Source organism: Coccinella septempunctata, chromosome X (genome assembly GCF_907165205.1).
Source record: "Coccinella septempunctata chromosome X, icCocSept1.1, whole genome shotgun sequence".
NCBI lineage: Eukaryota > Metazoa > Arthropoda > Insecta > Coleoptera > Coccinellidae > Coccinella > Coccinella septempunctata.
In genome coordinates, this window is record NC_058198.1 from 5489509 (window position 1) to 5515192 (window position 25684).

At 37.0% G+C, this 25684-nt stretch overlaps 1 protein-coding gene across 3 annotated transcripts in view; it reads right to left on the reverse strand.

Moving 5' to 3' along the window:
• The window catches only part of LOC123321388 (protein grainyhead), a 93987-nt gene extending 68844 nt beyond the window's left edge, over window positions 1–25143 (reverse strand). For 2 of the 3 annotated variants that reach the window (XM_044908949.1, XM_044908947.1), the window contains exons 1-2: window positions 24949–25143; window positions 20771–21575 (exon numbers count right to left, since the gene is read on the reverse strand). In XM_044908949.1, the coding sequence (XP_044764884.1) occupies window positions 20771–21417 (647 nt within the window). In that variant the 5' untranslated portion in view covers window positions 21418–21575; window positions 24949–25143. The remainder of the gene's footprint in view (window positions 1–20770; window positions 21576–24948) is intronic. The other variant, XM_044908950.1, reaches the window with a different exon arrangement.
• Window positions 25144–25684: the final 541 nt, after the last annotated feature.

A 25684-nucleotide genomic window follows, 5' to 3' on the forward strand; every position in this document is an offset into this window, starting at 1 on the left:
AACGTCTTATGCGAGCCGATTCGCGCGTTTAACACAACCCAAACAGTACCTTTCTTTATGAACATGCATGAAATATATTGTTAGTTTAAATTTTGAAAGAGAGAATTATGAGGGTGATCAATCACGGAAAACATAGAAGCCACAGAGAATGAAAACCGAAGGAAAAACAAAGAGCCATTAAATTCCAACCGCAATCCGATGGATTCATTTTCGTTCATTTCTTAACGATTCTGAAGAAGAAAAGTTTCTGTTTTGAATAAATTCAAAATTACTGCAGAAGCATTTTCGGAAGACTTTCTGCTGCAAGAACCATCCAGGTAATAAACAAGACCAACAATGCTCGGCTATTGTTGCTTTTCCAATATTAGTAAAAATATAAATCAGACCAACTTTAAGATTAACAATCTGCTATAACATAACGTTTTGAAAGTTCGTACAACATTCGAGACCCATTTGATTCAAAGAATTCCTTGTTCACAAGGACTGTTTCGTGGATTTCCTGAGAATGCGGATACTGAACTGTAGAAATATGGGAAAATTCGAAAGCAAAACATTCAGTCAATGCTTCAAAGATAAAGGTTTATAAAACTTCACAGAATGAACTGTGGTCGCTGAAAAACAATCCTATGCGGTCTTCGGTAATCAATCACGAAATATAAATATGTATTGTACTTCGAGTACCAATAAAATGTAACATTGTACCATTGTTCTCCGAACAATGTTTGCAGTAGTAGAAACATCGGTATTAGTTTGGGTGAAAAAAGAATAATATTTTGAATGGATAGTATGCTAAGGGAGAACAATAAGTCAAACAGCTTTGGAAGAACAAATTGCGGAACTAGTAATAATGTTGACGTGTTTCAGTGGCTGACCGAGGAGGTAGCTAACATCTTATCTAAATTTAATTTAATTTAAAGGGCGACATCTAGTCTGCCATCAGTAGCTTTCATTCGGACACCCTGTATGTGTAAAATATTATCTTGATCGGATTCGAGAACCAGAAATTTCACGCAACGATATTTCCTATTTAAGTGCTATTTTTAAATTGGCGAGAAATCGTATCGTAAAGACGGCCACGCCCAACGATAACGAGAGACGTTTCGATGGACGTCTCGCCCAAAATTCGACGGAGAATTTGCTCTACGACCTTCATCGCTACTCGAAAAAAGGACACGCACGAGAGACGTGGTCGAGAACGGTAAAATCGAAAAACGTCGCCGTCGAGAGATAATTGCAACGAATAAAAATAACTTCCTGCAATGGTTGTCTCCTCGATATTGAACTTTCAATAAGTTGTCAACGATTATCGAGATAGGCGAACGCATTTTCTCCCCGGCATCATCACTAACTAGCGCGTCTTTCGGTCCTTAACGATCTGCCGTTCGCTCAAGATTCGTATCTCTTTAGCGTTAAGAAAAAAATCTGAAAATTGATCAGAAAGATTGAGAGCTGCGTTAAGTAGTAATGATCATTATTATCATTGCCTGTTTGTCTGACTACCCTAGCAGTTCTACGGAGTCTGAAATTCGAAGCTCACCAATGGCATTTGGTAAACGGTAAAAAACATCCCAAATTTTGACCAAGATATCCGAAAAAAACAAAATTTGATGAACTCATGTTCTTCTCGACTTTGTGAAATTTTAGATCTGACGCTACGCAATCAGGAGATCACCATAAACTTGTTCAAATACGGCCCTGTATTTTCAATTTAGTTTTGAGTGTTGACATTGTGCCCAGAATTTCCGAATTTTGTGTCGAAAATGATCTCGAACGATGAAAAGTTCGTGGTTGAATCGAAAAGTCGGTAGACAATGTTCAGGTCAGAATGTGACCAATGATTTCAGAGTTATAGGCAACTCAAGATTTTTCCAATATTGAAAAAAACCAATTCAGTAACAAATTGTAAATTACCCACATATTATTGATGAAATAAGTACCAGTTTTCATATAGATTCAATCTGTACTTTTGGAATCAGTGCCATATTTTAATTTTAGAAGAGCCTAGCAGATTTCGGCGAGTTCATAGCCTGAATGGGTGACCACTCTACTTATGAATTCGAACAAGCACTCAAAAGCTCTTTCTGACCTCAATATTTCCTTGTTGTCAGTCTACCCTGAAAGTTTTTGAATAATAAATAATAATTTTCGAAAGATACAATAAAATTGCATGATTTAACGGATACACCCCGTATTCAATTAATCAAGAAAACCGAATATTGTCGTCTTCCTCGAAGTCATAACATCGAATGATAGGAAATCGTCAATTTAATGAGCTTTCTCCGCAACAATGTTAATATAATGTTTTCAGTCTCTCCATTCGCATCAAAATTAATCGTTTTTTCTCAGTTTGGTCTTGTAGAAATACTTCGACGAAAGCCCTATATGCAGTCCTCGTAAAGTATCCGGCATAACTGCCATTTCGATCGCAAAAAATTCTTTAACTCAAATTTTTCACCAATAGAAGGAAGTGAAACTCATTTTATTCAAATTTGCGAATGAAAAAACTGAATAATTTTCAATCTACGGTCAGATATTGATGAGTACCGAATGCAGGGTTAGTTGTAATCGCGTTGGAATCCAATTAAGAACGTGTATATTACTCAACAACAATAATAGTAGTTGAAATAATTAGGAAAGAGAGGAGAATAGATTCTGAATCAACTGGTGGCAAGGTTGTGGGAAGGACAAGACCAGTGCAGGCAGACAATAATGATATTGTACAAAATCGGTATCCGTGAACCGATGAGCACACAATTCTGGAGTGTGGGAGAACGGCACGTGCCTCAGTTGTAATTCCAGTTTGGGACACCCTAGAAGCTGCTTTTTAACCAGTTGCATTATTGTAAACGTAAACCTACCTCAACCTGCTTTTTATAGAGGTTGCACTATTATAACTGGTTTGTTCAGCTAGATTCGGAACTAGCTGTATGATCATTCAATACTTAAATCAGGTTTTGTACTCATTTGTCATTATGGTTGCACGGTACAGGATCGAGTGGAGTTCTTCCGCAGGTCATTTTTTTTTCACTTAAACAACTCGTTCGCAGTTCCTCAACGAGATCGTTAGAACGGACTTGTTGCTCGTAAACTTTTTTCACTTCATTCATAAACTTGGCGCGCGTATCTTGGTATTATATGCATCATTTGCTCTACGGGGATTCCCACTCTCTTTTGCGATGCTCATTCATTAGGCTCGCGACTTCGCTCACGTGAACAATAGGCCAGTTTTTTAGACAGTTTGTATCACTCGAAATAACCACATATTTGGCTCAGTGAAACTTGAATAACATCGATAGAAAATATCAATATTTGATGAACACTTGATTCACAACGATTAAAACAAAAATGTTTCTCTTTAGAAAAGTTATACACTATTTTGAAACAATGATGCCCAAGAAATTATATCACCATATACAACCAGAAAATTCAGTAAATCAAATCGAAAATGGAGGACTCTGATTCAACTCGATAAAATCATTGAGGGGGGCAGTTAAAAGATGGACTGTCAAGAGGTAACTCTAACAAATTCGTTCATTTTTGGATTTTTTTCGTATTAATATAGAGCACGCATTGTTGGAGATGAAAGCGCGTCGCTAAAGACACCGATGAGCGTACGTGTGAAAAATACGGAACGACAAGAAAATAATATCCACATCAATATGTTCGATGGTCGATGAACATGGTACATGGGACATGAGGACACATACGTGTCCGGATTTTTAATGGCCCCAAGGTCCTTTTATCGATACTCCAATTACCCTTCTAGATTTCCGCTTGTTTGAATCTATGAATATCAATGAGGAGCGGCCAGTACTTATTTCGGTAGAAACTCCTTGCCTTTTGAACATTAAATGTACCGTTCGATCTTGCGGCATTCCTCCTAATACGTATGTGTCTCGAAGTGGGTAAGACGAAAGCTGGACAGGACCACAATTTTTCCATTTATCTACGATTAGAATCTAGATCCGAATCGCTCGGAACCGTTTCTGGAAGACTGGGCGGTTCGATCGTCAATTCTGATATCGACAGTCTCAATTTCTCCGACTCACAATGGATAATGGCCCTGCTTAACAAAAAAAAAAAACACCTGTGGTAGCATTGAACCAGCCTCCTCAACTTATTCATATAGCCAATTACTGCTTATCCTACTGAGCATTGACGATTGACTTCCAATGATACCAAACTTCGAAAAGCTATTCTCCACTGAGGGAGCCTTATAAGTATGAAATTTTCAGCAAATAAAATAAAATTTCGAAGACTAAACATGCACAACACCATCGAGAAGACTTATAGAGACCATTCCTCTTTTCCTCAAAAGTATGGAAGAAAATAAATCGAACAATTTTTGGTTAGCTTGTGTTCTTCTCTTGTCGAAAAAAGAATTTTTTATATACTGAAACAGTGTTTGAAAATGTTGTGATTATTGGTCTTCTACTTGGCGGAAATACAGAGAGTAAAAAGTAACGCTCAAACGTTAGTTACTTTTTCGAAGAAAAATAGTGAAACAGCTAGATTATTTCAAATTACACCCCTCTATGAGAGGTTTTTGCTCCAGAAATGGAAAGATCTTCTGTTGCTGAGGATGATTCAAACATTGATGGGTTTTTTTATCCAGCATTTTTTCATTATGAAGATGTGATGGTTGAAAATGGTTGTTTCATTGGTACTTTTTGAGGCTCTAGGCTCCGTTTTCAGATGAGGGACCCCTCATCGACGTCCAATAAATAATTTTCGACAACGATCAGCCAATTCGGTATGTTCGCCTCCTTTCATCAATAGGTCTCGCATTATACGATGTATAAGCCAAATTTGGCGTCATTTAATTACTTCTGCAATTTCGAAACGTGACCCAAGAGTTTCGGACGTTCAAGTTGCAACGTACGTCGCACATCTGTACGACTTACATAAGTCAATAATTAATTACCGTCCCAGGAAGAATTCGAAAGTGCTCCGAATTGAAAAAGGAATAAATATCCGATTATGAGGCGAAGAGAGAATGCATATAGGTAGTAGATTCGTATCGGCGCGCTCTCGGTAAAATTAACAAATTATTATGTACCGTTTTTATGGATGAAATTACTTTGAGAGTAATTTTGGTTATAATAAACGTTGTATGAACGTAGCCGCGGGTTACTAAAACTTCGCACAGTGATTACGGTCTATAATTATTATCTTCGGAATAGGCATCTAAGAAGATGGATCTATGTTAAAAAAAGGTACAAGGGATATTATCATATAAAACGTCTTCTTTGGAGTTTGGATCCTTTTCCACCATAATGATAAACCACTCAGTTGCCAAGTCACCTTCGCTTATGGCTCTAAAATTTGCCTCTCTTTTGTGTATGAGGGACTATGTGTTGGTGTATGAATGTTCCTAAATATTTTAACAGAAAAATACGCAATTTCAGAGCTCCATCACGATATGAATGTTGGATAACCATCTTTTTGATTCGATACAATAATTACAAGCCCAGTTTCGAAGTTTCATTCCTCATCCATGAGGTCATTTACAAAAACTGATGTTTTTAACGATGGAACAACCCCTCTATGAAATTCTAAGTGAGTTAACCGAAATTTCATCGAAATATTGATGTTAAAATCCCCCACAACTTCGATCTTAATTTTAAAATCACAAATTAACTAGAATTCTACAGTTACGAAAAAAAACTTGATGAAAATAGCCCACCAAAAATTTTCCATCGTCAGTTACTTCACGTCAACAATAACCTCTGAATTCCGTCTGTAAAACCCAGGCCTCGATCCAATTGATCGAATCTCGATATGCTCCAACTTTCACGCTCGTCTATTAAGCTAATAAATATTTTTACCCCGATTTTGACCACTATAACTCACCGATTTGTTGAATAACATATCCAGCAACTGTCGTAAAAGGCGATAAATAATCCGGTACTCTATTAATCACAAGATGCAGTCGAGGAAACAGCGAACCGTATATTTGACGGTGAAAAAAATCATTTGAAATTTATAACTTGCCGGATTGGGATAGAGAAACTGAAAATGTTAGGTGTGCCTTAGGACACAAGGAGATGCTGAACGAGTTCGAGACCAACTTGTTCTCAGTAATTGATGAGGTGTATCTGATGATTGATTTTTCCGGGAATACAGCAAATTGTCGCGGTTTAATCGATGAATTTTTGATTTCGTTTCAACTAGGTAATCATTGATTCACCCTTAGGTAGTCAACAAAAAGAAACATTCCTCTTCCAACATCTAAAACACAAAGACTTCAAGTACTTTCCTATCCCTATTCCTGATACTTTCGGAGATACTAACGATTTTCCACGAAAAATTGCCAAAAACTCGGATCCTTAGTCAGTCCTCAGTGAGAGAATTTCTCAACTTTCATAGTCGTGCCATTTCGCAGGCGTGCAGATAAAGACATTTATGACGCGATGATAAAAATTATTGAAATCTGAGTGGTCCCCTCTGCAATGTCACAAATTCAGAGAAATTCAAGATCTTCTGCGTTAAATGGCTGGTAGAAATTCCACCTTGAAAACAGTTGCAGTCGATTAAGATTATATATTTATTCCTTCTGTTCATTTTATATGTTATGTGTTACTTTTATGTCGAAATTAAGAATCCTAATTACTGCGGCTACGTGTGCATTAAGAGACCAATTTATATCACGACTGTCATGGCTCACTTAAATAACAGGTTTATTTCCCTTTCGTCCGAAGAAAAATGCCTATACTTATGGGAATATACCTTTAAAGTCGTCGATTTTGCAATGTCATTCAATCGGAGAATTTTCGACGAAATTAACACGCTCGCTTTATTTTAAATTTCACTCCAAATCTGCCTGCAGATCGATCTGGAACACTGCTAATGGGGATTAAATGAAAGCTGAATGTCGAACGTATATACAGGCTGCTTCGCGATTATTTCACGATACACATGATAATTGACAGTGGAGGTGGAGTGCGTTTCTATTTATCTACGCTGAAAATTTTCGCAATGATCATTACGATCTCCTTCTTGTTCTAACGTAAAAAAGGGGTGACACACTTCGTGAACATGAGCACTTTCAATGAACTCTCTCAATTTCCCTCACCCTGATAGGTGATAGCTCCTACACCTAGGGTTGAGGAGATTTTGGCTTACAATTCTGCTCAAAATATGTCCCCCTACGAATAGAAATTGACCTGTTCAGGCATTTTCTCTGAAATCCTCCTTTTCGTGACATAATTGTACTGGCAAAGTGTCACCCTGTATATGAAGAAACAAAGAGGAATATTCGATGTAGGTTGATAACTTTTTCAAGAATCTATTACGCAGTGATATTATTATCACGGCATTATCCATGAATTACGTGCGCATCACGCTAAAATGGAAGCCCGAGCAAACTCAACTCAAGTAGCAATTCCCGGCAACTTATGCGAGCGAACGGAACGATTTTCGATTAAATTACTTCGAATTTATGTAACGCAATTGCCAGTTCTATCGCACGGCACCGGCAGAAACCGAATGCCTATCATTTCGCATTAGGATGGACACCGTGCAGCAAGGATTTATTGTTAATAGACCATATTTTACGCGCTATCGTTAATGAGTGTCTCGAAAAACTGGAAACTATAAATCGCTACCATGCCCACGCTCATTCTATAACGAACTTCCTCGACACAATTGATCAAAAATCAACGATTCAGTTTCAGCAACGGACATATATTCATAAATTCAGCGCAAGGAGGGTGTGTCGCTAGGAATTCTACCGAGTGCACTGCCACTGGAAACGGACATCTAGCTCACCGGCCAGATCATTAAGGGACCCCCTGGACTATCCTAGATGTCCGATGGAGTCATCGGCGAAACACGTGATGGGACAGGTTCTAAATCAGTCTTATTTATGGGTTCTCCAGTCCTCCCAGTGGGATAATTCTAATGCTATCCAACTGTATAGAAAATTCGTCATTTTCCGTCATTATACTGTTCGCTCGGATCCATTTGAATAGCACGCAATCCAGCCAATTTCATTCGAAAAAACGTTATACTACACTCATCGTAAAGTATAGTTGCTCCACCCAATATAACTCATAGAATTTGAATCATTTTCAGTATAAGTGTTGAATATAACGAGTTTTCTAATTAGACACCGTTAATTTGGCTGGGGGTCATATCGGAAACTGTCATTTTTCGATGGAGGACAACAGAAAACTATGCCATTTCAATCCACCGATGTTTCATTGACACATATCGATATTTGTATAATTTCAGAAGCAGAGCGAGGTTCCTTTCTTGATCTATCGTTGAAGTCTCCAATAGTTACTTATGCAATGTTGGCATGAATGGGAAGGATAACTTCAACGAAAAATTCATTCACACGATTGGAGACTGGACAATCAACAGCTGATTCCGAAGAGTACAAAATATTTCGGTAGTTACTATATCTAAATCAAAGTCTTCAAAATTTAATAACCTCAACTTTCCCGAATGAAATGTTGTCAGCAGGTTTAGAGCCCTTGTTTCATTTCATAACCAACAGAGCGGTCACCTATCCAAATACTGGACTCAACCTACACTGCTTGATTTCCAGATTTTTTTCCCAATATTTCCAAAAATACAGAGCCAATCAAGTTGAAAACTAGTACTTCGTCTTTGAATAACGTTTTGTAGGACTTAGTAAAAGTTGAGCGCCATCTAGCGAATAGTTTTTGGGATACAGAATTTCTTTGAGAATTTTTTAAATATTGAGAAACATATTACAGATGCCTAGGACTCTGAAACTGGGCGAATTATGGCCATTAACGATCCCAACTGGTCCATTGTAACCCTCAACCATCTCCGATTATTTCAGGTCCCAATAAGTTTCCTCCTTTCCAATGAATAATCCCATTCAATGGAAAGATCCGAAGAATAATAATTGAAGTCTTAACTAACTCCACACGTCAATGTCAAGTTTGGACATCTATCTAGCCTTCTGGTTTTCTGTAATTATATATCATTAAAAATATTTCACGATATATACTCAGAAGTCGATAGAATTCGATGTTTTGGAACGCACCACAAATTTCCATTCAGATGTCAAGTTAATACGAAACATTTTACAACACAAGAACGATCTTTGACCTTTGCGAAACACCAAGGTTGTGGCGCGGCAGTGACGTCCCTACGGGGGGGAAAGAAGGGGGGCAACCGATAAGAGGGAGAGAGAGATGGAGAGAACGTTTTATCACCTTTGGAACTTCAGCCAGATGAGGTTGATCTTCCACAGAGCAAAGCTGACGTATCGGTAAAATATAATAACTATATCATTATGGGTAAAATGATTAATAGTCTTATAATCACGAGTCTTCAGTGTTCAGTACATAAACAAGAGAACGATGAGTTTCAGTGCAGGACATCTAAGAGAATACGTGGAATATTCATTGGATAATATATTACGTAATTCGAATGGTATAACGCTCTGACTTGAAACATTCGAAATATCAAAAGTTATTCATAATTGAGTTTTTGTGTTTCACTAATCCTCTGACGAACTTTTTTACAGCTCATACGTTAGAGTCGAAACTTTCGACCCTGAAATGGTTAAACCTTAAGCAGCGTTGTAGATTTAATTATACAACCACGTGATATATTCGAAACGTAGACGAAAATCCCATGCTTGTTATGTGTTCCCCGATCAGCGAATGACAGAATATTTGATTTTCAAGGTCAAATTTTTGGAAAGCGAATAGACATATTTAAGGATTAATTTTCCGTTACATGAAATAACGTAACAGTATCCACTAATATTATGCATATAACGCGAAATTATGGACAATGGACACTCATATATCGGAAGCTTTCAACAGCCATATTGTCAGATTTTCGATAGATTGAGGCTTATTTATGTCTCGAGATATCACGAATGATAACACAGGTAACTAGTTTAACAATTCTCATCCATTTAATTCCAATTTTGGATTATGAATTCCACCCATGCTAATAGTTTCACGAGAATATACCATTCGACCGAAAATTGGCAAGTTACAGGAACCGTCTGATGTTAGGAAAATCATCCAACATCGACCGAAACTTCTCGTTGGCGATTTCACGAAATCTTGTCAGTGTTTTCACGAAATAATGAAAATGGACACAAAGAAACACTTCATAGTGATTCGTGAAACTTCTTTCGGGTAACTGCATGAATCCCAGATTTCGATCATTAAAATACCATGATATTACAATAAGAATACGTGATTTAGTGAAACTTCTCATCGGAGAAATCCCGAAATTCCAAATAGAAGAATTGTTTAATGTCAAAAAGTCACTGTTTTCGAGCGAAGTTTCACGAACTCATGAATGTTGACTAGTAAAATTGAACAAATGATACAATAATAATTATACTACTTGATATCAAGAACCACATTTCTTCGAAATCAACCAGAACAAACGCTGAATGTTCATGTCATACTGAGTGATATGTCGCGAAACTTCTTTTAGTGAAATCGACAGAAAATAGAATCGCTTCATATATGATGTAACAACAATTCGTGGTACACGAAAATCAGTTTGGTATCTTCGCGAAAATACGAACTAGAAATAGAAGACACATGTAAACAGAGTGGACGCTTCAAACAACCGAAAAATCATGGAACGTGATCCGAAATCAAACAACCGCGTGTTGTTCCCGATAATGTTATAATGTACTCCACGTCCTTTCCTACAAACAAGCAAGGTAACGATGTAGCATCTTGTCTAGGACAATAATGCTGTTAAACAAATTGGCATACAGCCCATAGCACTCGGTGTAATCCAGCGTAGATGAGGTGATTAGAACTAATTTCGAGCGTGGGTGGACCGTTGTTTCACTGATCGGACCAGAAGGTTAAGTACGTTAAGCTTTTCTCTTTCGAACAAGAGATTATCGAGTGGAGATGCTGAAATAATAAGTATAAAAGCTGAAACTATATCCACATGCTTGAAAAATCTCAAGAAATTCTTCAACCAATTTCAAATTCGAGTGTAGTGAAATGAAGACTCCTAAAAAAGATAAGAGGATAATATATCCTAGTTGCCAAAGAAATCTGTTCACTAAGAAACAGCGAACAGAACAAATTGTCATTTCTCCGACAAATGAAAAAATTCTTGAGCATTCTGTTTCAAATTTCATTTGGAGCCCTTCTAACGGTGCTCTCTTACATGACGATGTCATCCGGAACGATGAAGATGTCGCACATTTTCAACATACCCAACCCCATTCATAACAACAATGAATCTTCGGGATTCCATTAACTTTCATCATTAATTACTTTTAAATGTGCCAATAAAAACTTTTATGCCTTATAGCAGATCCCCATTCTCACGGCGAGCATCGTAATACGTCATCATCCCATCCCGTAGGTTGTCAAAGTGGTGAATCTGACATGGGACAAAAATGATTAATCGTTAGAGGAAACCTAGGCAGGTATATATCGACATATCTGGTCTATCATTAATGTTCGAAGCCTCAATCTCGACTATTCAACGAGTGTGCCTCATGAATATTTCAAATAATATCAATTCTAGCCCGCAAGCAATTAGAACTGAGTAAGATGCATCTTGAATAAGATAAATTGAGATGTTTACAACCATCCTCTAACGGGTTAATTTTTACAGGGGATAAATTAATGGAAAAGTCCATCGGTCGCACCTAACACACTCCCCAACATTCTCGAAATTCCCACAGACAGTATTTTCCATCGCGAAATATCCAATTTCAATTATGGTTGGCTTCAAAATTCAGTAAACCGAACAATAACGGCAATTGCGTCAAAGCCATGCGCGAAAAAATCCCCGGATTCGTAACGACCCAATAAACACATGCGCGTTCTTACGACAAATCTGGGAACAAATTTCGAATTCATCACGAAGGCGTTAAGGAGCCTTTTACAGTGGCAATTGGCTTTCAGGTGACTTGAAGCGTGTCAAATGGCCGGCTTTATGCGCTTGTTAGAATAACTCGAATATATATACAGCGATATTATTCAAGAATCTGTATGAAATGTTCTTAATTGTTGCAGTATGCGGATAAGTATTACATTCACCTATGTTGATGTCTAAAAATTCAACCGGCAAGGACTTTCTAGGCTAGTGCAACGCGAATTATGATTGAAAATAGTCAACAAACATCACGATAATTCATTCTCAATCAGGGTGTAACGAATCGTATCGTTGTCTTTTCGGATAAATTTCCCTCTTTGCCAACAGCACATGACGATCGATTTTCATCAATGCGATGAGTTTTAATGGATATAACATGACAAGATAGGCTAATAACCTCTGGGAAATTTTGGAAGAGTGACTACACAGGCATAATTTGTTCCTATGAAGTTTGGCTAAGTTTTAAGTGGAGAAATTTTGCAATGTTTGAAAATATTAGAATTTTGAATTACTTTATAAGAAATTATAGGACCATACTCTCTAGGAAATTCTGTGTTGCAAATTGCCTCTAGGATCACAAGAGATAACTTGCACATCCTAAATAATCCGAACAAAGGCCGGTATCAGATGCCTTCATACCTTTTTTAATATTTTCAGTATTACCACTTTTTTGTTATGGATTCGTGAAAATCCATGATGAGTGGCACAGCCATTCCGAACGTCCTGTATACGGCCGACAATATAATCGGAGCTCCGTCTACGGATATATAAACGCATGTTATAAAAGATATTTTATCCACGAGACGTTGGTAAACCGCCGTATAAAAGAAAGAGCCCCTACTCTCCACGTCTACTGATCGTTCTGAAAACATCGAATTACCTTTAGTCACGAACTTCAAAAAGATCCATTCCATTTTTGGTATGTCTGTCCTTGAGAGAGCCGAGATGAATCCTCAAGTTGTTGAACCGTAGAAGCAATTTATTAACACACTCAAGGTATAAAAGTGTTTCTCAAAATCGAATGTGTTGCCTCGGCGTTTTATCCACCAAGTACAGTTATAAAACAGAATAATTCACTGGCTTAGACTTCTTCTAGCTACAGGTGATCTCCGACAAAAATTCGACCGGCGGCGTCCACGACAAAGATGTTCGGATGAGATTCAGTCCTACGATTTTCGAGTTATGAATTACCCAAATTTCCTGTCTCGAAATGTGTCCATTGCAATTTCGTGTACAGATCACTGTTATTTGAGCTTATAAATTTACAAATGATAAAAATACAGGGTGTCCCAACTAAAAAACACCGCCTTTCATAACCAGTCGTACAATTAATTTTTCATAAACAATCTACACTTTGTTTGAGGAGCAACGTGTTTCGAAGAGTATTTTGTTCCCCAACTTCACTCCCCTAGCGCCCTCAGCTACCCCCTCGTGCTTTTGTTCATCGAATCGTTCGAGGAGTCTTTTCAATCTGGATACTCGTGTACGTGCCTTTGCAATTGAGTATATAATAAAATGATCTTAAGAAATCATTGACCTACATTCCATTTCGACCGTTTCAGAATATTGAAGCAATGCAAAAGAAGAAAATTTCAGCAAAACAGAACTATTATTGTCAGTGACCAATAAAATTATCTAGCGGTTTTTTTATTATCTTTCGCGTGGGAGAACACGTGTAATTCCATTTGTTGATATTATTGGAGAAGGATGTATCGATATTTTATTACCTCATATTTTTCCATAGGTGCGTATTTAGCGAAGAAATTTTTTTCTGCATTTTTTCCGAGAATCGTCGGATTCTCATGGAGGTAATGATTTGTGTGGTTAAAAATATGCACAGATGGCTGAGTAATGATGATAATTAGATGCGCTATGGTCGAGAGGCTATCTCAGCCGAGAGCACTCGTAAAAACTTATGCTTATTTGAAATTTTCATGCATGATGTGTTCGATAGACCATAGGTCTTCTGAAAAACCAATAACGACCACTCTGGTGGATACAAATCGGGCAAAATTCGAGAGATATAATTTGTTGAATATAAAATTGTGATAGAAATCTCTCATTCGTGAATCTCCAAAAATTAGACCATTTTTATGGATGGGCTATAACTTGAAATCCTTGAAAACCACCTTCACCAAAGTCGCATTGAGAGATAGAAGAAATTTCTTAGAAAAGTGGGAATTTTCATGAAGATAGAGTAGGCCAAGGGCTTATTTTCTATGATACTATTTGATGAAATTGGGGAAAAATTCGTAATTTTTCTGTACGATTCATAATTCATTCAATAATTTCAACAAAGCAACCTCCCTTACTGACAATTGATGAGAAAATCTCTTATTACAACGGGAGTCTCATATCATGACAAAAATACACAACATCGCTCTAAATGAGCGAACACTTGTGGATTTTAGTTTGTAAATTTTAAAAAGGGTTGCATTGCACTGCCATCAGGGCTGTTTTCGCCTCAATTTCATCTACACCTCGCCCTGCAGATCCAGAGATCTAATAAACTCCATCCAGTATTAATGTTTCTTGTCCGAATCATTTTTTTCGTTGGCGAGGCAAGTGATCTTGAGTTTCATCCCCCTCCCCACAGAATCTGCACTAATTTCCTTTGATTCCCAGGAACCCAGACCTTGCCATTTTTGCCTAATTCATTCCATATCACCTTAGAATCGATGATGTGAGAGCTAAGAGCTTTTGTCTATCAGAATGTATAGCTATGTCACCTTTCTGATAGATTCTTTGAAGGTTTATTTCAGCACATTTTTCGATTTCAAATAATATTTCTGTCTGCCAACACTTTCAAGTGAACTTTGGCAGTGTCATCATCCTCGAATCGTCACTAATGGAAAACAATGATGAATAATCGCAGATGAAAGATAATCGATGTGTAGAAATTACGCTGCATACAAATTTTCAACAGAACAATCAGTATTCAACAATGCCAACCATTGAAGATCAGAGAACACTTCTGGTTTCAACCATTCCATCTACATATACCCGAAAAGAAACGATTAGATCGATGCACACATCACAGTCGAATATACCAACAAAGCAAAACTACACCATTAGAATATGGAAAACGTTGAAATGTTCCTGAACTGTTCCGTTGATACTGACCTTTTCTGTGTAAAAATAACTCGAATCACGTCATTCTACCAAACACCGCGCGACAAGTCTCGAACGCAATAAACATAATAGTCGCGAATGTAAATTGCCGGGTAAAAAAAAAAGGCAAAAACCGATAATGCATTTAAATATTGACTTTTCGCATTGCGACCTCCTCGAAATTCCGAATTACACGTTGAATTAATCCGAAACTTCCGATCGGGATGTGTTTTAACGCTGGTTTCTTTGCCGCGTTTCATGAAAACCTTGACCTTTAAAAGTTATCCTCTCTCGCATGTCGTACATTAGCACATAATTCGCGATTTTATTTTCTAGAAGTCTGGGTGTTTCGGCCGAACGTATTTTTTGACGCGAATAAAGTACGACATTATCGGCGAAGAAATGAATGTTGCGACGACCTTCAAACTTTTTTTTTCAAGGCGGAAAATTACGTTTCGGCTGAATCACCACGTTTTCGCACAATTCGATATTGGAACTGACGGAATGTGTGTCCCCAGAAAATGATCATCCCGATTTTTTTTCAGTTCAGCAAGGTTTTCTTTCATCCTGAAACTATTTAGTCTCATCAGAGCAGGAATTTTTCGAAATATGGATATATTTCTCCATATTATGGATATGTCGTTTGAAAAAAAAACCATATGTATTACTTAAGGAATATTTCGAGAGGAGCTTGCCTTTTCTGAAATTTTTCATGGCTGATTTGAAGATCTACAATAAAAACAATAAAAATAAAAATTATTTGGTTAGGGTGCTATTTACTTAGTACTATTTATTTAAGGAGCCATTTCTTGAAACAACGTTGCCTAGCCTAACCTCTGAAATAATAACCAAGCAATTTTCCACCTTGATTCCTTTTGTTCCACATGTTGGAGGAGATATCCCATAAAATAATGAGCATATACGGTGCTACATCTTTTCATCTGCTCACATGTCGTGAATCCTATCGTATACAAGGAATAAAAATAAACGATCCGACAGATCATTCTAACGAAAATAATACGTGGACAAGCTAGAAATTCATCAACAAATCGTCGGTGCTTTTGAAATAATCTATCCCAAACGTTGAGTCATCAGACATGGACGAACATTTTATTGATATGTTGCGCCACATCAACGTTACAAGAGAAATCTTCGCCGTGAATAAAACCTAAGGACAATGTATTAATTCATTCGAACAAAAGGCACCTATTCGTGTGTCCTCAGGCACTATTTCACGGTTCCGCCCACTTATTCTTGATGGGGTGCTCAAAATTGCATATCGTACGCCGAAAACCGCTGATAGAAATCAGAAAAGTCCGAAAAAAATATTTTTATAATATTTAGCCAAAATTTCTTTCAATATGCATAAACTTCATAGGGGTCTCGATTATTAGAGCGGTGATCTAAACTGAATTATGTATTTATATATTGCTATTCAAGATATCAGAAACGTCCACAAAAACTATGAAGAGGGGTCTTACGATTTGTTTTTGAACGTAAAAAAATAGGGATTTTTAAATTTGTTATTTAGTTATTCAATCAGTCTTTCAAAATTGGCAACGAAATAAGATCATCCCAATCAATCATAAATTCAAATTTTCCTATTTTTCAAAAACATACTGACTACTTTATCCATAAATTCACAATGAATTGAATGAAATATTGCCATTTTTGGTGACACTGCGATGGCACAGAATTTTCTAAGCGAAATTTTATGTATCTGATAAATTTGGAGTTAATTCATTCTCAAGGTTGGATATTTCGAAAACGAATTGACATGGCGAAAGTCGGTACAAGATCAAAGGCGATACTCGAAGTCGTCAAAGCATTCATGAATCGCCAATCGAAAACTAAAAGTACCAAAAAACCGAAATTCAAGGCTTCGTGTATGAAATGATGTTATTAAATTCAACAATTATTTGGTACTCACGGGTATATTAAATCATTATGCCCAAACGAGTTGGAGATTATAATCGCATTCTCTTTTGGTTTCTGAGCCGATTCTTCCCAGATAAACTAAGGTCAACTCGCATACAATCGTCTAATTGTTTATATAATGCAATCAATTTGTTTCAAGAATTATTTCTCCTTAATGAAAAACACTCAAAATTTACACTTATTATATTTTATTCATTTATTATCATGAATTTCTATAACGAAAAGAAAAGAGGACTTGAAGTTTTCAGAATTGGCGATTCTTATGATTCTTATGGTTCCGAAGTTATAGGAAACAAAAATTTGTTAATTAATTAAAAATAATGAATTAAAATAAAATATTTCGGAATTTGAACACATGCCTTCTTATGCATTTTCCCAAATTTCAGATGGAAACCCATAAAAAGTTTCAACAAAAATGCAAGCACCCCCCAAAATATCCGTCAATCATTATGTGAAAGTTTATTTATCAAAATAATAATAAGTGAAATCGCGAAATTTCATAAATTCGATAAGAAAAAGATTGTTACTCATAAACTGGTCCCAACAAAATATATCCAGTTTACGAGAAATCTAAATATCGGACGGTGGACAAAAAAAAACATTGCGATTAATGAAAAACTCCTCGACTGTCAAAAGAGACACATTGGATATAAGAGATACTGACATATCCCATTCCATAATGCTGAAGAACAAGGATGATTCATCCCATGTTCGCAGTTTATAGGTTTAATGGAGACCTACAGAAAAAATCAACGACGATACAAAACAGAAATATTGTTACTCGAATATCACTGCCACGAAAAGCGTATCGTAAACTTTTGCAACCATTTTAAATAATGGGCTGTCAGATAAAAATGTTTCCAGATAATATCAATAACAATTTATTAATTCCATACGTTCTTGGTTATACGAGTCGAATTTTTCAACACGGTCAAATGTTCACTAGCTACCTTGAAATCACGACTTGCTTTTTTTTTCAACATGCGGTCGGTTCATGGGGGGAAATTAATTACGCTCAACTGATTTTCATGGAATTAACATCCTCGAGCAAGTGAAAATTTCGGACAAGCCCACAGTATCACCACATAACGTATACGATAATTACTCCGTGATTGTGAGCAGCAATGAACAACCTTGAAATGTTTGTTTTCGACTTTTTACTACGAAATCGATTGTATCGACTGCTGGAAATGGTCGCACAAAAGTTGAACTATTCAAATCTGCATAATGTAATAAGATTCTGAACTTATTTACATTCTCCTCAACTTTTCTGAGCAGCCCTGAGTTTCTAAAAATTTGTTCAAGCTTTAATCTTCCCCAGAGTGCTATGAGTGAAAAAAATTGGAGCTAAGTTTAGTTGACAATGTGGTTTAGTCTAAAATGAAATTGAAAAAATTATGATTAACAATTTTCATCATTTTTTTTCCCAAAGATTTTTTTAATTTCCACGGAGATTCCAACTGTCATAGATTAAAGTGAATTCCGCCATAAATAAATAAAGCAGGTTGCGTATTTTGTTGTTACGATATAAATGATCACTTTTATTACGAATATTAGAATAAATTAAGAGTCCCATTATACAAGAAGTAGTTATAAGACGCTGACAAAGCCCACGCTGTAACTTTCTCTGTTATCTACATCAGAATTTACCGGGATAAAACTAAAGACAATTTCTGCATAGTACCCAGGTAGAAGGGTGTTGTCTCGAAGACGTCTTCATTAGGTCTTTATTGGTCTTCGACGTCACTCGGACGTACAATAACGTCTCTGAGACGTCAATTCAAGTACGCTAGTAAGACGTCGTACAATAACGTCTCCGAGACGTCAATTCAAGTGGGCTAGTAAGACGTCACACAAAAGACGTCTGAATAACGTTATTCTTAGACCACTCTGAGACTTTAGACTTATAATTTTTTCAAGGATCGATATATATCGGACAGTTTGAATATAGATATGTAGATATGAAACGGAGGATAACGTCCGTTAAATTATAAATCGCTATATTCATATCCTTTAGATTCAAGGAAAATGAAATTATTTGCAGTCAAAAGCCTGAAAAAAATATGACTAGCTATCCTGTTCCATTTATCCTATGTAAATGCATGTGTCAACGCATTGATAATTGATCTTTTGCTTCATTTCCGTTAGTACATAGTCTTGAAAATAACTTTTTCTGACACACTTTTTCATGATACTCAATACCAATAATACCAACATCTTACACAGCCTCGACGGCCGTAACGGCAGCGCACTCGGCTAGGATGCCGGAGGTAGCGGGTTCGAATCCCGCAGATATCATAGATATTTGTGGGCGTCTTGTACCTAGGATTTCAAATAATGTATGCTGATATGCTCGAACACAAGGCCAGGGGGAAGAAAAAAAAACAATGTTAGTTTATGTTTCATTTTTATCCATGAAATTCTAAAATTTTCTGAAAAATACTGACGTCCTCAGTACGTAAGAAAGACGTACGCAAGACGTAAAAGTACCGAATAATCGTCTTCCAAATTCGTCTTCAAGACGTCACCGTAAGACGTCTTCAGGCTGTGACATATTAACGTCACCATAAGGTTTCACTGACGTCACCAAGTTGGTCTCCATACGTCCGAACATGACCAACCAAAGACGTCTTGAAGACTAAAATTTCTACCTGGGTATGAGTCACAAGATTCTATGAAATCTTGTAGGAAAAAATATCGTTTACGGAAATGAAAAACTATGATTGCGTAATCAGTACTCGCGAGAAATGAATCAACATTACAGTTTTTCATTCAAAAAACTCGAAAAAATTAGGAGGGAATCGAAGATCAGAATCCAGTCCGAGAAATGACAACAATAACCAATAAATTCACGGAAGAAAACACTCACCTGTGGATATTGCAGATGTAAATATTAGTTTCAGTCACATGGTCTCATAAAAAGTCGCACAATTTCGAATGAAATGTATCTAAACGAACGAAAACGTTTGATATTCACACGTAAAATAATCTACGCATCACGAAACTAGGAAGAACGCGAACAAGCTCTTATCATTGGCGAATTTCATAGATACAGCCGGACTACAGATGTTTCAGTTGTTGGGAAAAAATCGATGTAAACAAACATAGACTGAAATCGACAATATTGGAATCCTCGATATTCCGCAAACATAGATACTTGTGACAGGAAAATATATCATTGCCAAAGGGGATTATTGTATTCAGAGCTATCTATGAATGTAGTATTACGCATATTATCCTTTATTAGCTCATTGTTTCAAATAAACATTTCGGATGAATCACGGAAAAATTGACACTATCCTGAAATTCACAAAGGGAAATCGGCATAAAACAGAGAACAGTGTGAAATTCGATAAGTCAGGTTATTCTACGTGTTACTAGATAAAAACTATAAATTGCATACAGGTTGTCCCAACTAAAATTTCCAACTTTTATAACAACTCAAAAATTGATATGTATTTTCAAAAGCTTTAACATTTCAAGGTCAGATCCGGATTCTAGAATTTTTCTCCCAGGGAATAATTTGGAAAAGTGGTATCGCATCAAAACAATTTCCAAAAATTGTTAATAGAGTCTTCAGAAGAGACTGAAGAGAGAGAAATGAGAGGGAAATGATTAGGCCATGTACAAAATTTGTGTTATTCGAGAATTGTCATTTTGCTCAAATGATCGTTGTGGGTCTATAGTTCGTTTTCTGCATTTTGTAGCATTTTCTGAGATTGGGTGTGTTTTTTCTGGAAAACTGGCAATGCACACAAGGATATTCCTTATATTTTTGAAGGCTACTTTTAGGTAACTGTATAATTAGTCGTGAATCTTCAGTAACTTATTTATCATCTGGCAAAAGAGGAAACCCTACCTTAATCCAACTACAGGAACTGCTCCCATGTCCTCAACCAGCTCAGACAGTACAAGAACAGTTGTAGCAGGAACCTGGGACTGGGGATACTGCAGTAAACCGGTAACAGTAACAGTTCCAGGGGGTGTATTGGATGAATCTGAGCCACTTCCAACTAATCCCTGAGCATTCCCCTCTATCAACACATCGGCGATCTGATGCTGCCCTTGGATCTGATGGGCGCTGAGATTGTTGATGGTGATCTCCCCAGAGTTATCAGCCGAGTAGATCTCTATACCCTTCTGATCAGGCGCGGTGGTATAGATGACAGTCTTGTTTCCATCTTCGTAAATGAGGTCTATTGGAGTATCGTTCTTATCATGAATGGCATGATGGTGAGCATAGAGTTCTTCATCCTTATCGTACATAACTTCGGTTTTGACCTGAGCGTATAGACTACCGTTTCCCATGGCACTTTTTTCATCGATTTCCTTTTTGAGCTCCATGACATTCACTGGCGTCATGGTGGCAAGCATTGCTGGCGACTGTGGGCTTTCAGTCAATGGCGATCGGTTGGCCGGCGATGCCTGAGGGGGTAAGGGAGACATCATCGGCGATTCTGTCTCGATTTGAGCATTAGTCGATTCTTCCACCGTTCTTCTTGTCATTATGGCAACAGAAGGTTTTTTTATCACAGAAAGTTCACTTGCACGCGTATTGCACTTGAGTTCGAGTTCGTTCTAAACTATGGCACTTTGATGGCTATATAATTTAACTTTGAAATGTTCATTTGTTGGTGTCTCAACGCCTCGGTCTGGATCTCGACCTGAAAATGAAGAGAGAGGGTCGTAAATAACTAAGTCATAAAAAAATTTGGAACAAAGAAGTCCAACATAAATATTGTTTGGTCTGGTTCCCCTTACTACAGTTTCTTGGCTTAGGTCATCACATAAATCTTGCGCAGTTTATGAATGAGTAGATCTTCAGAGGCGCACACGTGATATCGATGCATTGTGTTTGGAATATTTTACGCGACAACTCCTGATCCAGCATAAGCAATTTTTAATAACCTACACGTATTTTACTAAGAGATGCCAGGAGTTCAGTGTGGCTTTTCGAGTAGTTTGGCGTTCGCGGCAATATTGTTGTTTTGGTCAACAATCATTCAGCAGCTGAAGCACGAATCTATACATCTAGAGATTTTTTACTTCAACGTTTCATTCTGGTTCATTACTGCTGCTAACAGAACTGGATATTGATCGAGAGATATTTTGGGAGAAGCTGTCCTTTCATTTGAAACTTTTCAACGAAACCTGACACACAAGGAATAAGAATGGCACATTATCGTTTGCATACCGAAATTGCAGCTGCATTAGAAATTACATCTATTTGCAAAAAAGAAATTTTGAAATAACGATGGCAGATAACCTCCATGAAAAGTCCCAAAAATGCGATACCTACTAATTTCGCTTCATTCAAAAATGCAATTGTGGGAAAATTATAACGAACTGAGAAAAAAATATACTTAAATATTCATAATGAGTAAGAAAACTGAAAAATCACCCAATAATATGAAAAATTAGTGAAGTATCAAACTGATGAGACACCTGTCGAATAGAATTGTAAAGATTGAACGAGTTGATCAGGTATTAGTTCGTACGCTTGAGACCTGTTCATTTTCCAAAATAATAGACCTGATCTGAACCGGTATAGGTCGAGAAGAATGAATCGAATATAGTACTACTACATTTATATAACCTGTTCATTGCGTTCGAGCCTATTGCACAAACCACATTTCAAGTGGTTTTGGCATCCAGACCGGAAATGCACCTTCATCCGATTACTAAACCGGAAATATTACGTTTGATAATCATCAGAGACTTGGTGGGGTCCAAGACTACCCCTCAGGCGTCAGGATGTTCCATTTTTGTTTTCGTGGGTGGATTGCTGACAAACTGGATTTATGAATACCATTCATGAGAAAAATGACACTGACCTAAATTGATTATACAGTAGATATTATTCAATAAAAATGCGATTTTTATACAAAATGATTATATATAATATATTTTGTGATGCTGGCAGATACAGACATCCGAAAATGTATTATCCAATAATTATTGAATGAAATATTAGGATTTCAGGGTGCAAACTTCTTGAGATTTTCTGGATTTGAAAGACAAAGAGTTGTTGATAATATTATTTATTCATTTCACAATGCAGACTTGTAGTTGTAGGTACATGGAAAGTGTGTCACATTGAATCCTACACCAATCTATTTCTGTGCAATGTGTACTACTCCAAATACTGCTTCAGTTCTTTCAATTCTCGATAAAAATTCTTTATAAATAACTTTACATTATTATAAGTGTGTCAGAGAAAATTATGATACATTCAATAAGTAGTTTGTTTGTTTTTGTTTTTATAGAGTTTTTAATACTGTTTGTTGTTAGATCCTTGGGGATCTAAGAAAAACTTGAATGTACTTAGAAACTACCTCTGATGAGAAAATATACAAAGTCCTCCACCTCGCAATTCGCGTAATCATTTCATTAATCCGGAATACAAGATAGTGCATATAGCCTGGTATGCAATTTTATCAGAATGTCGCAATGGCTGAAACTGAAACCTATAAAGGACTCAATTCAATTAATTCCTCTCCTTAAAATGCGCATCATATTATTATCTACACATGGCTTTCGTACATTTCGATTGGATTTGATTTGAAAGTCAACCATGATTGGACGCACTATCAACCTGTTACACCGGGCAGCATCAAATCAGAAGCTGGGCGTGATTAGTTCTTTTGCAGCGCTTAGTTACGATACCGAGAGCTGGTTTTGCTCAAACAAAAAACAATTTCTGTGATTGAAGAGTAATCGGAGACATCGGAGTGGTTCACCAAATAGCTAATTCAATAATAAGGTTTTTTATACCATTATTATGGAAGATATGAAATGGTTCAGTTGGATACATAAACAAAACTCGGGAATTGGTGCTGACCGAAATGTAAATGAAGCTATTAAATGTAAACATGCAATTACGAAACTATATAAGAGAGTTAGGAGCGTCAAGGGTACCAAATATTGAACCTTAAATTCTTTTCGTATCGAACTAAATCACGTAGATGATGGTGTAACTTGTCACAATATTTCAATCGAGAAATCTTTAGAAAAATACACCTGCAACTGTCAGTTGAGCACTCTACCTACTTTTCCTAATAAAATCCAGTAAAATAGCAAAATTGGAAGTTTACAACAATTTTCCTACATATAGGTGCAAAATATTATCTTATGGTTACACAGTAATGACTCCCTTCGTAGAAAAAACGTTTTTTAATCGTTATATGAACAACTTGTTTGGCAAGCTTTCTGTATGATATTTATTGAGCTTCTGTCAAGACGACATCGCAATATTTGAACTTTTTCTTACGTTTCGCTCAGCAAAATTCCAGTTCCAAACAGTAATCTTCAAACTGCTATCGGTAGAAAGAAATGCAACTGCACTTGAAGGGATTCAAAGAAAGGAAATACGTCGGGCAAGCACTATCCATTGGTATATTTGTGTTATTGTTGTGTATTCGTAGCATTTGGGTAATTTAGACTAATAAGAGACGTTCCAAGATGGAACCCAGAGGAATTGAGATTTAAATCTAGTGCCGTTGGTAGTTGAAATAATTGATTGTTATGTGAAAGCTAGATGCATGAGTCATGAGCATAGTATGCCCTTCTCTGCGAAAAGTGAATTTGTCTGGTGAACAAAAACCGGCGACGAATGCATAATCTAAACTACATTTGCAGAAACCAGCCTGAGGACTACCTCTATAAACCAGGTAAACTAGTAGAGGCGTACCACTGCCGTCATTCAAGATCAAGTGCAAAGCAATAGTTGATGAACAGGTCTGAGTACTGGCGCCCAAATAACAGGTACTATTGTAATGGATCTAAACAGAAACCAACACTAGTTGCCGGCACAAAGTGGTTGGGTTATGTTTGTGTTTACATCAGGAATTATCACGGAAATTACACAATTCGTATCGAGACCAGTGAATGTTTACGTAAATTAGGTTATATAGCCGGTGGATGTGTCCGATGATGAGTTAATCGGTCTGGAAATTTCCAGCCTGGACGATTGGTTAGTTTCGGAGGTTTGTGCCAGTGCGTGGTTGGAATTTCGACATATACATAAAAAATGGTTACCTATTCTAGTGGTAAATGTTGGAATGAGGCGTTTGTCCTTTCGCGTCTTCACGTAAAGATCAGCCTTTCACAACACTTCGCACTGAACGAATTCATTTGTCCCATCACGTTTTCAGAACTAATTCAATGAGCATCATTCGAGAAACCTTCCTTTATTCAATCACATACTAAAGGCGTCTACAGGTGATTCGTACTAATACTCTACTGACGTTACAGTGGTTAAGCGGTGGTACAGAACTGAACAATGGTACGGTATATTATAAGCGCTACCCACTCTGTTGGTCCTTGTACACAATCCACCTTTCAGGTGAGTAAGGTATGCCTGCGCAGGTCGTTGCTTAGTCTTTCGCAGACGAGGTACACAGCCTCCGGCCTCTGGCTAGCTGCGACGTTGCCAAAGGCTGTCGAGTTTGATTTACCAACTGCATTTGATGGTGCGCCTCCGTTGTTTCCATTTTCTTCACGACTAACCACTAAAACGGAATGTTATTAGCGATTATCTGCTTATCATAACACCTGTTCGATTTTTCACCATAATTTTCGCAGTCCGGCATCATCTCACATGTACACAGGATGCTCACACGTTTCCCACATCGACAAAACAAAACAAATCGTTCAGATCTCAAATCCTCCTTATCTCCATCTAACATTCACGTTAGTGAATTAACTGATTCAAATTGTCTACGAATCCGAAAGAATCTGTCGTCATGCTCACATTCAGCAACGAACAAATAAA